This window comes from Mercenaria mercenaria, chromosome 5 (assembly GCF_021730395.1).
Source record: "Mercenaria mercenaria strain notata chromosome 5, MADL_Memer_1, whole genome shotgun sequence".
Classification (NCBI taxonomy): domain Eukaryota; kingdom Metazoa; phylum Mollusca; class Bivalvia; order Venerida; family Veneridae; genus Mercenaria; species Mercenaria mercenaria.
The window spans coordinates 2,668,800-2,683,671 of NC_069365.1; the positions used below are offsets into that span (position 1 = coordinate 2,668,800).

Below are 14,872 nucleotides of genomic sequence, written 5' to 3' on the forward strand. Positions count from 1 at the left end.
CATTACCCTACATACAAGGTAATAACCGCAATATCCTACATACAAGGTAATAACCACAATACCCTACATACAAGGTAATAACCACATTACCCTACATACAAGGCAATAACCACATTACCCTACATACAAGGTAATAAACACAATACCCTACATACAAGGTAATAACCACATTACCCTACATACAAGGTAATAACCACATTACCTACATACAAGGTAATAACCCAATACCTCTACATACAAGGTAATAACCCAATTACCTCTACATACAAGGTAATACCAATACCCTACATACAGGTAATAACACATTACCTACATACAAGGTAATAACCACATTACCTCTACATACAAGGTATAACCACATTACCCTACATACAGAGGTAATAAACCGACATACCTCTACATACAAGGTAATAACCCAATACCCTACATACAAGGTAATAACCACATTACCCTACATACAAGGTAATAACCCATACCCTACATACAAGGTAATACCGCATTACCCTACATACAAGGTAATAACCACAATACCCTACATACAAGGTAATAACCACATTACCCTACATACAAGGTAATAACCACAATACCCTACATACAAGGTAATAACCACATTACCCTACATACAAGGTAATAACCACAATACCTCTACATACAAGGTAATAACCACAATACCCTACATACAAGGTAATAACCACATTACCCTACATACAAGGTAATAACCACATTACCCTACATACAAGGTAATAACCACATTACCCTACATACAAGGTAATAACCACAATACCTCTACATACAAGGTAATAACCGCATTACCTCTACATACAAGGTAATAACCGCATTACCTCTACATACAAGGTAATAACCGCATTACCCTACATACAAGGTAATAACCGCATTACCCTTCACACAAGGTAATAACCGCATTACCTCTACATACAAGGTAATAACCACAATACCTCTACATACAAGGTAATAACCACAATACCCTACATACAAGGTAATAACCACATTACCTCTACATACAAGGTAATAACCACAATACCTCTACATACAAGGTAATAACCACAATACCCCTACATACAAGGTAATAACCACATTACCTCTACATACAAGGTAATAACCACATTACCCTACATACAAGGTAATAACCACAATACCCCTACATACAAGGTAATAACCACATTACCTCTACATACAAGGTAATAACCACATTACCCTACATACAAGGTAATAACCCATAACACAAATACCACCCTACATACAAGGTAATAACCACAATACCTCTACATACAAGGTAATAACCACAATACCCTACATACAAGGTAATAACCACATTACCCCTACATACAAGGTAATAACCACAATACCCTACATACAAGGTAATAACCCAATACCTACATACAAGGTAATAACCCAATACCCTACATACAAGGTAATAACCACATTACCCTACATACAAGTTACCATATTTACTACAAGGCAATCACTACCCACATACAAGGTATACTATTCATTACCGCAATAACCCCACATACAAGGTAATAACCCAATACCTCACATACAAGGTAATAACCCAATACCTCTACATACAAGGTAATAACCCAATACCCACATACAAGGTAATAACCGCATTACCCCACATACAAGGTAATTACCGCAATACCCGACATACAAGGTAATAACCGCATTACCCCACATACAAGGACCATAAGTTACCGCAATACCCGACATACAAGGTAATAACCGCAGTATACCCTACATACAAGGTAATACGCATTACCGACATACACCGTAGACATACAAGGTAATAACCGCATACCCACATACAAGGTAATACCGCAATACCGACATACAAGGTAATAACCGCATACCCTACATACAAGGTAATAACCGCAATACCCGACATACAAGGTAATAACCGCATTACCCTACATACAAGGTAATTAAGCAATACCGCACTACAAGGTATAACCGCATACAACGCTCAACTAAGGTAATAACCGCATCACCCTACATACAAGGTAATAACCGCATCACCCTACATACAAGGTAATAACCGCATCACCCTACATACAAGGTAATAACGCTACCCTACTCAAGGTAAACCGCATACCTACTACAAGGTAATAACCGCATCACCTACATACAAGGTAATAACCGCATACCCTACATACAAGGTAATAATCCGCATCTACTCCTACATACAAGGTAATAACCGCAATTACCCTACATACAAGGTAATAACCGCATTACCCTAATACAAGGTAATATACCACATTACCCTACTATACAAGGTAATAACCGCATTACCCAAAAATACAAGGTAATAACCGCAATACCTTACTACATACAAGGTAATAACCGCATTACCCTACATACAAGGTAATAACCGCATTACCCTACATACAAGGTAATAACCGCAATACCCTAAATACAAGGTAATAACCGCAATACCCTAAATACAAGGTAATAACCGCATTACCCTACATACAAGGTAATAACCACATTACCCTACATTATTCATGTAACATGGCTTTCAATATAGATCATTTTCCAAACTATCGTTACTTTGAAAACTGCATAAGACAACTTTCAACTTTCATTTCAGTACTTGAGCTCAAACATAAAGCACAGCAGAGCACCTAAGTAAAGAAAATCACTGGCTGTAGCATATACATATTTAGTGCAGCGATATTCGTATCGAACAAGATACAATTTCAACAATACATAATAATTATACAGTTTACCTTAACTATTTATAGTTTTCAGTTAACAGTTTATAATATCCATAACAATAATTCTACACAGACCCAACGAACTTCTCTTTGCAAAACTTTTAACTAAACTACTTCAGATTCTACAGATGACAAACAAACATCTTTGCCGAGGACCACAGAGCCAGCACTACATTATGTTATGGTATTTTCAAAACTGTTGTATCTTTTGGGTTGTCACTAAAATATGTCTTATTTAGATGTAATATCCGCGATGTTTTTATTTAAACATATTTCAATACACAGTATGTATTTGCAAACTGTCTAGATTAGGAAATATTGACAAAATGATGATAAAGTTTCAAACATTTTTTAATTAAATATGTATAAATGTGATATTGTCATGGAGATATGGTGAGTTTTCCAAATAAATTTCAAACAATAGTTCTGTTGCTCGATGTCGGAAGATGAACCGTGTTTGTGAAATTTTGGATTTTTATACACAATTTATAAGATTACAATAAAATGATTAATCTGGTTTTCGTGTGATCAGAATGGATTTAGGAAGAAAAGAAGTACTGCTGATCATATCTCGTCTTTAACTAATATAATTGAAACTATAAATAAAGCTGAAAAAGTCACCCTTCTGTGCCTGATTTTAAGAACGCGTACGATATTACTGGTCGGAATATTTTATGGAAAAAGTCTGTCACTCAGATGTAGGTTTTGCAAACCCATTGTTTTAACTGGGGACCATACGCCGCTTTTCATGGAATTACACACTAGTGTAGCATTGAAGGTTCCATGTACACCGCCGTATGAACACATCTGCGGATGTCTCTAAATTGTTTTTTTTTTTGTACTTTTAGCATGTGTAAATGTTGAGTTCTGCTCAACCCGGGGCTAGAGGGCGTGGACGGTAGCATGCATTTCCACTACCGTCCATGAACAGGCTCAATCAAACCGAGCCTGCAACATTTTCGTTTTTGTTGTGTTGAGCGACCTGTGGAGTTTCCACTTTTTCTATTTTAATGTTAAGTGTTACCCATATAAAGTCATTATACTATAATGTTTCCTCTAGTATCAGAATAATACTGGTTTAATGTACATTGTGGTCTAAGACAAGGTTGTTCCATATAATTTTTTTTACGTTGCCGTCATGTTGAAATCTCGAGATAAAGGTATCTATATAGGGAATGACAAAATTTGTAAACTTTTATATGCTGGTGACATTAAGCTTATTTCTGACATTAATGGTGACTTGCAGTAGTTGTTAGACATTTTAAATAATTGGTGTGTTTAAATGGTATGATTGAGAATCCATCTAAAAGCAACCTTGTTCCTTTTCGACCTCAACCATTGAGTAGATCTTCGTATGAGTTTTACAGGTCTTGTTGAAAATTATAAACCAATATAAATACCTTGGTTTACTATAAAATGAGCAATTGGATTACAAAGTAAACAGCCAGAAATGTAGCACAAAGCGTTGGCAGGGCTCTTGGACGACTACTAGTAATTCCTAAATGCAGGGCTGTTGGTGGTTATTTGAGGTTGTATCAGAGTACAGTTTGGTCAGTAATTGCATATGGTGCATCCATATGCACGGCCTGTAAACACTGGCTCGTCCTCTTTGAGGAGATGAGTTGAAAAAAGAGCCAATGACACTTCCGAGGAGGCGCTAATGACCGGAACTTTATGCAGAATGTAAACAAAGAAGAAGGGTGAGATGATTGTTTCCTTTCTCAGATAAATTTAAGGCCCTATTTCAAAAAATAGCCAATGTGGTTCCACTCAGAAATGATTATACCTTTTATTTATGCAGGCCATTTTGCAAGGTAAATGCATTCCTTGACGTGAGAACTTTTGAAAGTTGGAAAATGGGGCAAGTTCGAACCAAAAATGGAGATTTACCCATATATTTCGCCCTAATTTACGCAAATAAGAGTAAACATACATTGTACCAAATTTTCCCATAACGGAAATGTTAAATCTGAATTATTTTTGTGTTTTAACGGCGTGTTTTACCCCTCTATGTTCAATTTTGGATAAGAGGAGGAGCCAAAGCCTTGGAGGAGGCGCAAAAGTCCAGAGTCGGAGCCACTGACCAGTTCTTTTCCTGGTTGATTAACGCTCGTAAAAAGCGTTTTCGTTCTCGCAATGTAATATCTATTTCCTTTTAATGTTATTTATTTCCTTTTAATGTTTGTAATTTGATGCTTGAAATTGTATTATACTACCCAAATGCACATACTCTACCTAAATTAACAAGGGCTGTCCATAAGACAGCGCACTCGACTTTTCTCAGTACTTGACTCTAAATTAGAGCTTTGCCAGTAAAAACTTTATAAAACTTAAAAAGCTAAGTTAAAAATGGGCATAACTCTGTCAAAATTCAAATCGGAGTTATAGGGATTTTTTCTCCTGCTGTAGACTTTGATAGTAAATAACTATTTTAAGTTTCAAGTCAATAGCTTTGATAGTAACAGAGATATTTGACTTTATAAAAAAAACAACGGCGACGCCGACTCCGACGCCGGTGCGAGTGCAATAGCTCTACTTTTTCTTCGAAAAATCGAGCTAAAAGATATGTGTATGTATCAATGCAACGGCTACATAGTTTTATGTTAAATGGTCAATTTTATTTTAAATGTTTGAAAGGAATCGCAAAGAAAGCATGCCCAATTCTGTATGATATTATTACTTTTGTTCGTTCCAGATGGGTCTGTTTAAACATACATGTTTCCTTACGAACGTTATTTAAGTAAAATTAAAAAGTTGTATTCATAATTCTGTAACTGTAAGCTCAGTAATGGTCAATACCCATTCTGACTACGTAGCATTAATTAAAAACAAAGTCTGACATCAAATATTGCCTCAACAGATGGCACTCTATTTACAAACTCCCAGTACTAAATAATAACTTAATATGACTTCGACTGCAGAACGATTGACAAACCGACAAGGATAATACAAAACCTATATGCGGTTCGACCGGGGAATAAATATCTAACGTTTTCAGTTTCATTGTTATGGTTAGAACATCTGGGAGAGTATTTTGAGTGTTAGTACTTTCTCATTTATGTAATCGAATTAAGCAATTTACAAGTAAACAAATATATTCATTTAGCATTTGTAAGTACCTAGTGAAGCACATATTGCAATTGCATTTCAAGACTACCACCAAGTTAACACTAACTATTACAAAATCCAAAATGCGTTGGGCACGAAAACCGTTGTGCATTATGAAATGTCCCTTACATAGAAAATATCATAATTATACAACTTAGAACGCCATGATAGCCCATCATTAGACAAGTGCAAAAGAAAAGAGAAGTGCAAATATCTCGTAATACATTCTAAATGAATAGGACGTTGTTACAATATCATCTATCAGATGTTTGTCACGATCCAAGAGAATCATGATAAAGCTCTGGTATGTGGGAATTGATGATACATTAAAAAATCTCAATTTCAATCTGCTTTGGCTCCCACTCCGGTTCTTAGCGCCTCCTCTGCGGCGATGGCTCCTCCACATGCTGATAAATGCACATGTACGAGATAAACACGCTAGTAAACCACATAAATCATGCAGCAGTAAGATATGCTTTTCAGCAAGATTGATGCAGGGACTATAAAATCTTAAATTTGTGTAAATTAGGGCGAAATATGGGAAAATGTCTACTTTTGGTTTGGACTTGCTCTATTTTCTAACTTTCAAAAGTTCTCACGTCAAGAAATGCATTTACCTTGCAAAATGGCCTGCATATATAAAAGATATAATCATTTCTGAATGGAACCACATTGGCTATTTTTTCAAATAGGGCCTTAAATTTATCTGAGAAAGATAACAATCAACTCACCTTTCTTCTTTGTTTACATTCTGCATAAAGTTCCGGTCATTAGCGCCTCCTCGGAAGTATCATTGGCTCTTTTTTCAACTCATCTCCTCAAAGAGGATGAGCCAGTGTTTACAGGCCGTGATATGGGGAACCGAATCATATCCATGTGTAAACGCAGTTCAAGATCGAGCCATGCGCTTCTTTTTAGGTTCTTGTAGATACACTCCAAATAATGTTTTGTATGGTGAATATGCCTGGCAACCACCACATGTGAAACAATGGAGATCTATTTCACAATGGTATTGATTCATGTCAATGGATAATACTACAATTAAATTCAGAGTTTTCAATTTCTGTTTGTATAAAAGTAATAAAAACTGTAAAAACTGGCAATGTCAATATAAGAGGTACATATCAGAGATTGGGCTTTAAGAAGTGACTAATACAATGTCATGTACTAGTATAACTTCTAAACAATATTGTGAAAAGGTTGTAATGAAAAGGTTGTAACGAATTCAATTAATAAGTTTGTAGCTGAATGGAATAGAGTCATTCATAGTGACGTTTGCGAAAATGGAAGAGGCAGGAATAAATTAACTTACAAATTGTTTAAGCTAAGTTTAGATGTGGTGTAGTCCCGATTCGATTAGAAACAGGAAGATATGATTGTGTCCTATCTGTCATAATTCAGTTGAAAATGAAATGCATGTATTGTTATACTGTTCCGCATACCAGAGTTTCAGGGATGAGTTAGATTCTAAGGCATTGACCACTGGAAACTCTTTTACTAATTTATCAGATGAGAATAAAATAAAGTTTTATCTCTCCAATAAGGAAATGATGAATATCACCGTCAAAACCTGTTACCTGATACTTAAAACTAGAACAAATCTGATATATAAATAGGCGCCACTTTTTAATTACAAATTCTAGAATTGTCTAAATACTAGCATGTTTTAGTGTGATGTTTATAAGTTAGCTTGTAAAAGGGAGGATTTCTTGTCCAATTCCTTTTTGTTTGTTTTGGGTTTAACGCCGTTTTTCAAATGTATTTCAGTTATGTAACGGCGGGCAGTTAACCTAACCAGTGTTCCTGGATTCTGTACCAATACTAACCTGTTCTCCGCAAGTAACTACCAACTTCCCCACATAAATCAGAGGTGGAGGACGAATGATTTCAGACACAATGTCTTTTATCAAATCGTCGCTCGAACTCACGACCCCGAGATCGTAGATCTGCGCTCTCCCTATTGAGCTAAGCGGGCAATTCAATATTTCATTAAATGGTAGTTAGTAAGTTTGTAATCTCTTTTTGGTTTATTCTTATCGAGGAATTGTACACAACTGAAGTATTACATTTTAGGGTAAAAATAAGAACTACTTTCTTTTGATTTAAGCATGTATATAAGAGGTCAATAGTATATTTTTGCCTCTTCTTATAACTAAAATGTGAGTGGCAATGTACTATTATATTACACAAACGTTTATAAAGATGTTATGATTTTACATTGATGAGACGAAAATAAACTATATAAAACGTTAATGAAACGCATTTGGTTTTGATTACCAGTTTTCCTATCGGCCTTGCAATTACTTAAGTAGTATATATCTATTCCTAGATATTTATTACTATGATTGTGCTTTGTGTGACCATATTTTTGAACAGGTGTTATAAGCATTCCTTTAAAACAAGATTGAGATGGTTCTCTCGAAAGTGTTTTTGTAAGGATATGTCTCTCTAAATTCATAACCTATCATACCGGGGTGACCTTGACTGATTTCAAAATGGTAAAAATTAATGAGCCGTACCTGTAACGTTTTAAATATATATACCACATGTAGAATTGTAACGAGGTAGTAAATAAAACATAATAATACTGAGAAATGTTTATAGATTTCTAGTTGTTAAGATACTAACTATTACTTTTGCGGGCCTTTGATTAGCAAACAATAACCAGGTAACATCTTTTTTTTTCAGATACTATATAAAATATTTATCAAGCATGTCTTATGTTCTAAATATAAAAAACTACCGTAAGTCAAAAATGAATTGAGTTTTATCTGTAACAAAATTTATCGCTCGACGAAATTTACCCAAATGATAAAGAAGTGACAAATCAGGAAGATATAAAATTCACGTGTCGATCTTCATATGTGCGGGTATTCTTCCTTACCACAAAAATGACAACAATTTCTATGATTAAACTCATAGCGTTTTATACTATGGTGACCTTGACACAAACAGGCTAAGAGGACACCAACAAAGTCAATCTCTATAGTTACAACAGCATAAACGAAGTGAGTATTCAGGTGTATATCCTCAATGACTGCGGAATAATGTATTATAAACTAGTTTCAACGAAACTGCACCCCCACCCACACACACACACACACACATAACTCAAACATACATTACATGTACAAATAAATCAAACATTTAAATGAATGAGAGCAATAGTTTTAAGTGTTAGTACGTTTAGATATCATGAAAGCATAAACATTCTTCACCACATGCTAAAAGTGTTGATAGTGACCCGGTATTGGCGAGTTATCTGTACTAAAGAACTGTGGTAATGAGTTAATTAAGGGTATGTCATGTTTACTAATAACACTGCTATATAACCGCTATTTAATGTCTCACAAAATTTTGTTATAAATGTTTAAACCCGCTATGTAAGAAACTATATGCATGTATATAGATTACCACAATATACCGAAACTTTATACCGGTATAAAGTGCATCAAAAACGAACTTACCTGATAATAATATATCCTCAACAACAACTATATGAAATATTTTCCGCCTTTGATCACATTTTATGTACCCCACAGGTACATTTTCCTCATTACATGAAACATGGCCAGGAGTCTCAACAGAAAACAGATAATAACACGTTGAACATACAAAATGTGTTTTAACTCTAAAGTTGAATTAACCTGTTTAGTTCTAGATGTGCACACTGCCGTAGCGACATAAGGCGTAGCTGACAGTGTTACTGACGACAGAAGGGTTAGGAATAGCAGTTCAGCAAATATTTTAAGTAGCTTGGCTTTATCATAACGATGCTGAATTAACAAAAGTATGTAGGCCTACCACTCAAATACGAATAGCATTTCGTTTGACAAACATAATGAAGCAAATGGAACCATACAGCAATGTGCACTAAACCAAACCAGACGCAGTTTTCCGCAGTATATTGCACATATCACGATATTAATGGGCAAGTTTTAATCAAAGAACTAAAGCAAAAAGGTTTAAGATTTCTTAAATCTCATTCACGATGTATAAAATAAACGGCAACAAAAATTTTACAGTTCTTATAGTTTTGTCTTCACTATATTAATTAATTTTGTCATTATTTGTTTGTAGGTCTATTTCAGGCTTATGTAACTGTTAGGATATAGTTATTTTTTTACAGTTAATGATAAGACTAAATTTGCAGATATTAATGTGTTTTTAAGAGGTTTTAACCGCCTTACTTTAATACTATTGTTCTAAGATAATTTCCTATTATATACGATGTTACATAATACAATCTTTTATAATCACAGTTGGTAGTGGAAAGAGTTATTCAGGCCCCGTTGCGTGAGGGAGGCGGGGCCGTGCCGCTTCCCCCCCCCCCCCCCCCCTCCGCCCAACCAGTCGACTGAGGAATGACCTATATTTATCCAATTTTAGACCAAACAAATGCACCATACGTCACCATTCATACATACCACTATTTTTAAAGTTTCTTGGAGGATACCCTTGTCCTTAGTGACAGAACGCGGAATGGAGTGGGGGCGGGGAGCCGGATAGCCTTACTTATTTGTCTTTAATATCGGGATGACTTATTTCATGATCTGTTATGTTATAGGTGACGGGACAGCGACAGTCAAAAGTTATCATGCGGTCCATTATCATGATTATTTGGACTAGGAGCCGGGGAGCAACCAACTGAATTATTCCCGTACATACCCCTGGAGGTTTCTACCAAAATAATGTATGCTGCGAGTTTCGTTATATGCCTTGGTCTCCTCTACAGTATGTCCCTGAGTAACGATACAAACATTTCGGCCCAAAACTCATGAAACTGCATCGGTACCTACACGCTACCCCTTGAAGTTGAAAAAATCGGGATACAGGCCTGTTATTAAGGGGTGCTTTCAATATCATCTAGTTTAAAGCTTGGGGTAAAGATATCCATGTAGACCCGTATAAATTTATGATTTAGATCTACTGATCGATCTTATTTCCCCACTGTTTCTACATATTTTGCTATGCATGTGTGTAAATCTCACAGTAGGCCTACACTTAAAAATCGACTTAAAAATAATAAACAAAATGAAGACATCTACGTACCATGTAATTCAAGTGGTGATTTATCCAACAATATATATGTCCATCACATTATCACATTTTACGTAGCTCACAACAGTATTTTTCCTAATATATAAACTAGGTCGAGAGCCTCAAAAGAAAACAGAAAGTAGCCGAGTAAACATTTGCATAGGGCGTAGCTGGTGGAGTAATGTCTGACACCATTTAAACGCACAACACTTTTTGAATGAAAGCAATAGCTCTGAAAATTTGAGTAAATGTGTACATTAGTCAATTTAACAAAATCTCTGTAATATAATATCATGTAGATCTAGTGTCTTTCTTCCTGTCAAACATTCATATAATTCATAGGTTATTACATCTATACACATATATATTACAACTGTGTCTGTGATATATACTTATAAAGATGCATTGAATTTGTTTATTTTGGCATGGTGCTGTGATTTGTGCCCCTTTGTTAACTTATTTACGTACCCCAGTAATATACACACCATGGAGCTTCAATATTTTACCAGTTCATTAATCAATCGGGAAGCCTCGGCCATCTCCGGAGTTAGAATAACGAGGTCAAGGCCGAGGTGATCAGAGTGTATTGATACTGGGTGGGGGCGGGGAACGTTATTTGTAGCAATATATTGAACGGAATTCATAAGATTATTTGACAAAAATTAGACATGCTTAGGTGATAGGTGATGCAACTCCGATATGATTTTTCAAATAAGAAAATCCATAAAAAACACTAAAATTTGTTTTTCGGAATTTTAGTTCTTGAGATGGTAACAGAAAAAAAGCTGCTCGCCAGTTCGTATTTTGAAAAATATATATAGATCTAATACGTAAAATACCAAAAAAATATATATATATATTATGATGGTCTACAAAATTAAAAAGACAACAAAACAAATAAAAATGATTTTCATATAATGTTATTTAAGTACCTCTAATAATATAACGCCTGCAGGAATATACCATGAGTATCAGAGTACTGTACATATCATATGTAAATATCAAGCGTTACTCTGTGAATAACGACTTATCCTCAAAGCTCTCCCGCCTCCCATTTGTCTGACCAATGAATTTAGTATATAAATTAACTAAACGTCAAGCAGATAGTCATCGAAATGTGGTCATATCTAACCGTAACTGATACCGTGTACATGCAATTCCATGAAAAGCAGCGTAGGGTCGCCAGTTAGAAAAAAACGGACTTGCCCCTAACGAGAAAACAAATGGGCAGGGCTAAACAATGTGGAATTTAGAAAAGTGTCTGAGATTATGCAGCATGCAAATCACAGAAACTGCCAAAAGACAAAAAGGAAAGTCAGGCACCATATCCAAGGGTGATTATTAAACAATACCTAAAGCTATGAAAGCGAATGTATTGGATGGAACCACAAAAGCCGAAAACTAAATAATACCGTTCACACAACATAAACAGCTCTGACTGAATGCACAAGATTGTTATGGCCTCCACAGGGCACATACAAGCTGCTGTGATAAAAAATAACAAAGGCCTGTAAGGCGCGAAAGCACCAATTTCACGACAAGAAAGATGAGAAATTAGCATAAGTATGATGAACTATTTATTTGAGAACTCGATGTTGTACAGTTAATAAGTGAATACTGGCTGTCGAAAGAAAAGTTTAAAACTGTGTCCAAACCGTAAACTGTGTGCAGGTATACGCACCGTTGACAGTTTTATGGCAGCACCGTGGCATTTAAGCGGCGGCCCGTTGTTTATGTCTGATTTAAAAGGTGTATACATTTGACAGGTACTTAAAATAACTTAAGGCATATACAAATAAAGTGAGCTCTCGGGAGATTTTTATAACCGACTAGATTCTATATAACAAAATGCGAGTTAAAAAAATATCTTTAAAAAATCAGAATATCGGGTCGGATCCAGTTATATACATTATTCAGCCTCAAGGGTGATAGTAAATCTTTTTTTTTTTTTTTCAAGATAACATGATTGATTTTGAAGTACATGCTGATTTTAGAATGAAAATAAGACTTTACTATATATGCTTTGCCCAGGTAAGGCGTAAAAAAAAATGTGTGTTTTCGGTATCCCGACCTACCCTAAATTTTTGACCCGACCCTAAATGTTTTTATGGCCTTCGAGAATTTTTTAACATGAAGTTGCAAAACTGCACTTCTTGTCGAGCCCGCTTGCGGATGCGAAGACATAGTTGTCCAATGGCTGTTTGATGTATGTGCGTGCGTCAGTGCCTGCGTGCGTCCGTCCGGATTTGTTTGTCCGGACCATAACTTTTACATGCATGGAGCAATCTTAATTATATTTGACATGAATGTTTACCTCAGTGAGATGGAGTGCCATGCGCAAACCCCAAGTTCCTATCTCAAAGGTCAAGGTCACAGTCTGATGTCAGAGTTAATGTAAGGTCTTTCCGGCCCATAACTTCGACATTCATTGAGGAATTTTGTTTATATCTGGCATGATTCCAGGTTCCTATCTCAAAGATCAAGGTCACAGTCCAAAGGTCATGTCAGATCTTTTCCGGCCCATAACTTGATTATATTTTGCATGAATGTTTAACTCAGTGAGACTGACTCTATCTCAAAGGTCAATGTCACACTGATGGTCAAAGGGCGGGGTCGACATCTTGCATCTAGTGGCATCTAGTTATGCTTTAAACAAGGTCAGTGATGTTAGAAATCAAGTTAAGTACTGATGCTCTACAGGCATAATTAATTGGGGGGAAAAACGACCTACCTACTGGTACTGATGATAAACCCGGAAAGATGATAAAGTCGACCACCTTGCAATCGGTTATTTATATGATTGAACACACCAACTAATAGCAACCACTTACAACACCAACTGGTGTAAACAAAAACAAAATTGGTAAATATTCTGTATAAATAAATGACTTACATTCATCTGTATAACAAAGTATTTATCTAAAATTACTTGGGAAGAGAGTATTTTTACGCATGCTAACAGTCAACACATAAAGGTCAGACATTGGGTCACTTTTCATTATCTGATCCGGTATTTAGGTATCAAAATACCATTATGTACAACTGATCTAAGGCCAAAAATTTCATTGCTGGAAAATGTTAAAATATCAGATATGTAAGATGGTACAAGATTTTTTGTAGTTTTGTATATCATTACTCCAGTATGGTATTTGCATCGTTCAGAAAATTTCATCCATCCGGGTTCTTTTAACATTTCAGATTTACTTATCTGCAGTCCTTAATTCAAAACAATTCTAGCAACTCTTCCTTGAAGTCCATCCAACAATTAATCCTATGACGATGCAGTAGATTTATTCGTTCAAGTTTGTATTTAAATCTCGCCATCTTTTGTTTGTTAGCTGAGTCCTGGAAAAAACCATTAATTTAAGGCATTTGCGACAATTACATGCACAGCATTTTACTTAAAACTGAATAAGTACCTGACACAGGACCAGAAAGGTCTAATAAGTGTAGTCGCTCCTGCTATGAATTGAATATTTAGACCTCCTCTCATCCATCCAACAATTGATCCTATGACGATGCAGTAGATTTATTCGTTCAAGTTTTATTTAAATTGTCTGCCATCTTTTGTTTGTCAGCTGAGTCCTAGAAAAAAACAAGAAATTATTCGATCGTTTTTAAGGGTTTAATTATTCCAATATGGATCGAAATATACGTTATGAAGTGGTAAGCCCCTAATAGATTCATGTTATTTTAACTTCGTCACTGATTGCTTCCCAGTTCTAATGCTACACGCAAATTTATTAGGGCCTTATCGGGTAATATTTTTTTTGTAAAGTAGCCTAGTAGTTTGACGTTGACCTACTGGCATGGCCGGAGAAAATCTGGTATAGCCTCTCACCCCTGCTGGTGGTCAGTCATTATATATTAACCTGTGAGTGTGAGAAAGGAACATAGATCTCGATCTAACACAAGGAAAGGCCTTAAATTAGAGATCACAGCAGCTTCTCTCAAACCTAGGCCATACAGATGAATCTTTATCTACAGTA

At 35.6% G+C, this 14,872-nt stretch overlaps 2 protein-coding genes across 3 annotated transcripts in view; one reads left to right on the plus strand and one right to left on the minus strand.

The window, feature by feature from the left end:
• The window catches only part of LOC123556219 (uncharacterized), a 59,549-nt gene extending 48,512 nt beyond the window's left edge, over window positions 1-11,037 (minus strand). Inside the window, exon 1 of one of the 2 annotated variants that reach the window (XM_045346808.2) lies at window positions 10,896-11,037. The gene's annotated coding sequence lies outside the window, so the exon portion shown is untranslated. Of the gene's footprint in view, window positions 1-9,310; window positions 9,519-10,895 lie in introns of those variants that run through there. The other variant, XM_045346807.2, reaches the window with a different exon arrangement.
• Window positions 11,038-14,396: 3,359 nt separating this feature from the next.
• LOC123556218 (NEDD4 family-interacting protein 1-like) overlaps window positions 14,397-14,872 on the plus strand; it is a 30,741-nt gene continuing 30,265 nt past the window's right edge. The window contains exon 1 of the mRNA XM_045346805.2: window positions 14,397-14,549. Within this exon, the coding sequence (XP_045202740.1) occupies window positions 14,523-14,549 (27 nt within the window). The 5' untranslated portion in view covers window positions 14,397-14,522. The remainder of the gene's footprint in view (window positions 14,550-14,872) is intronic.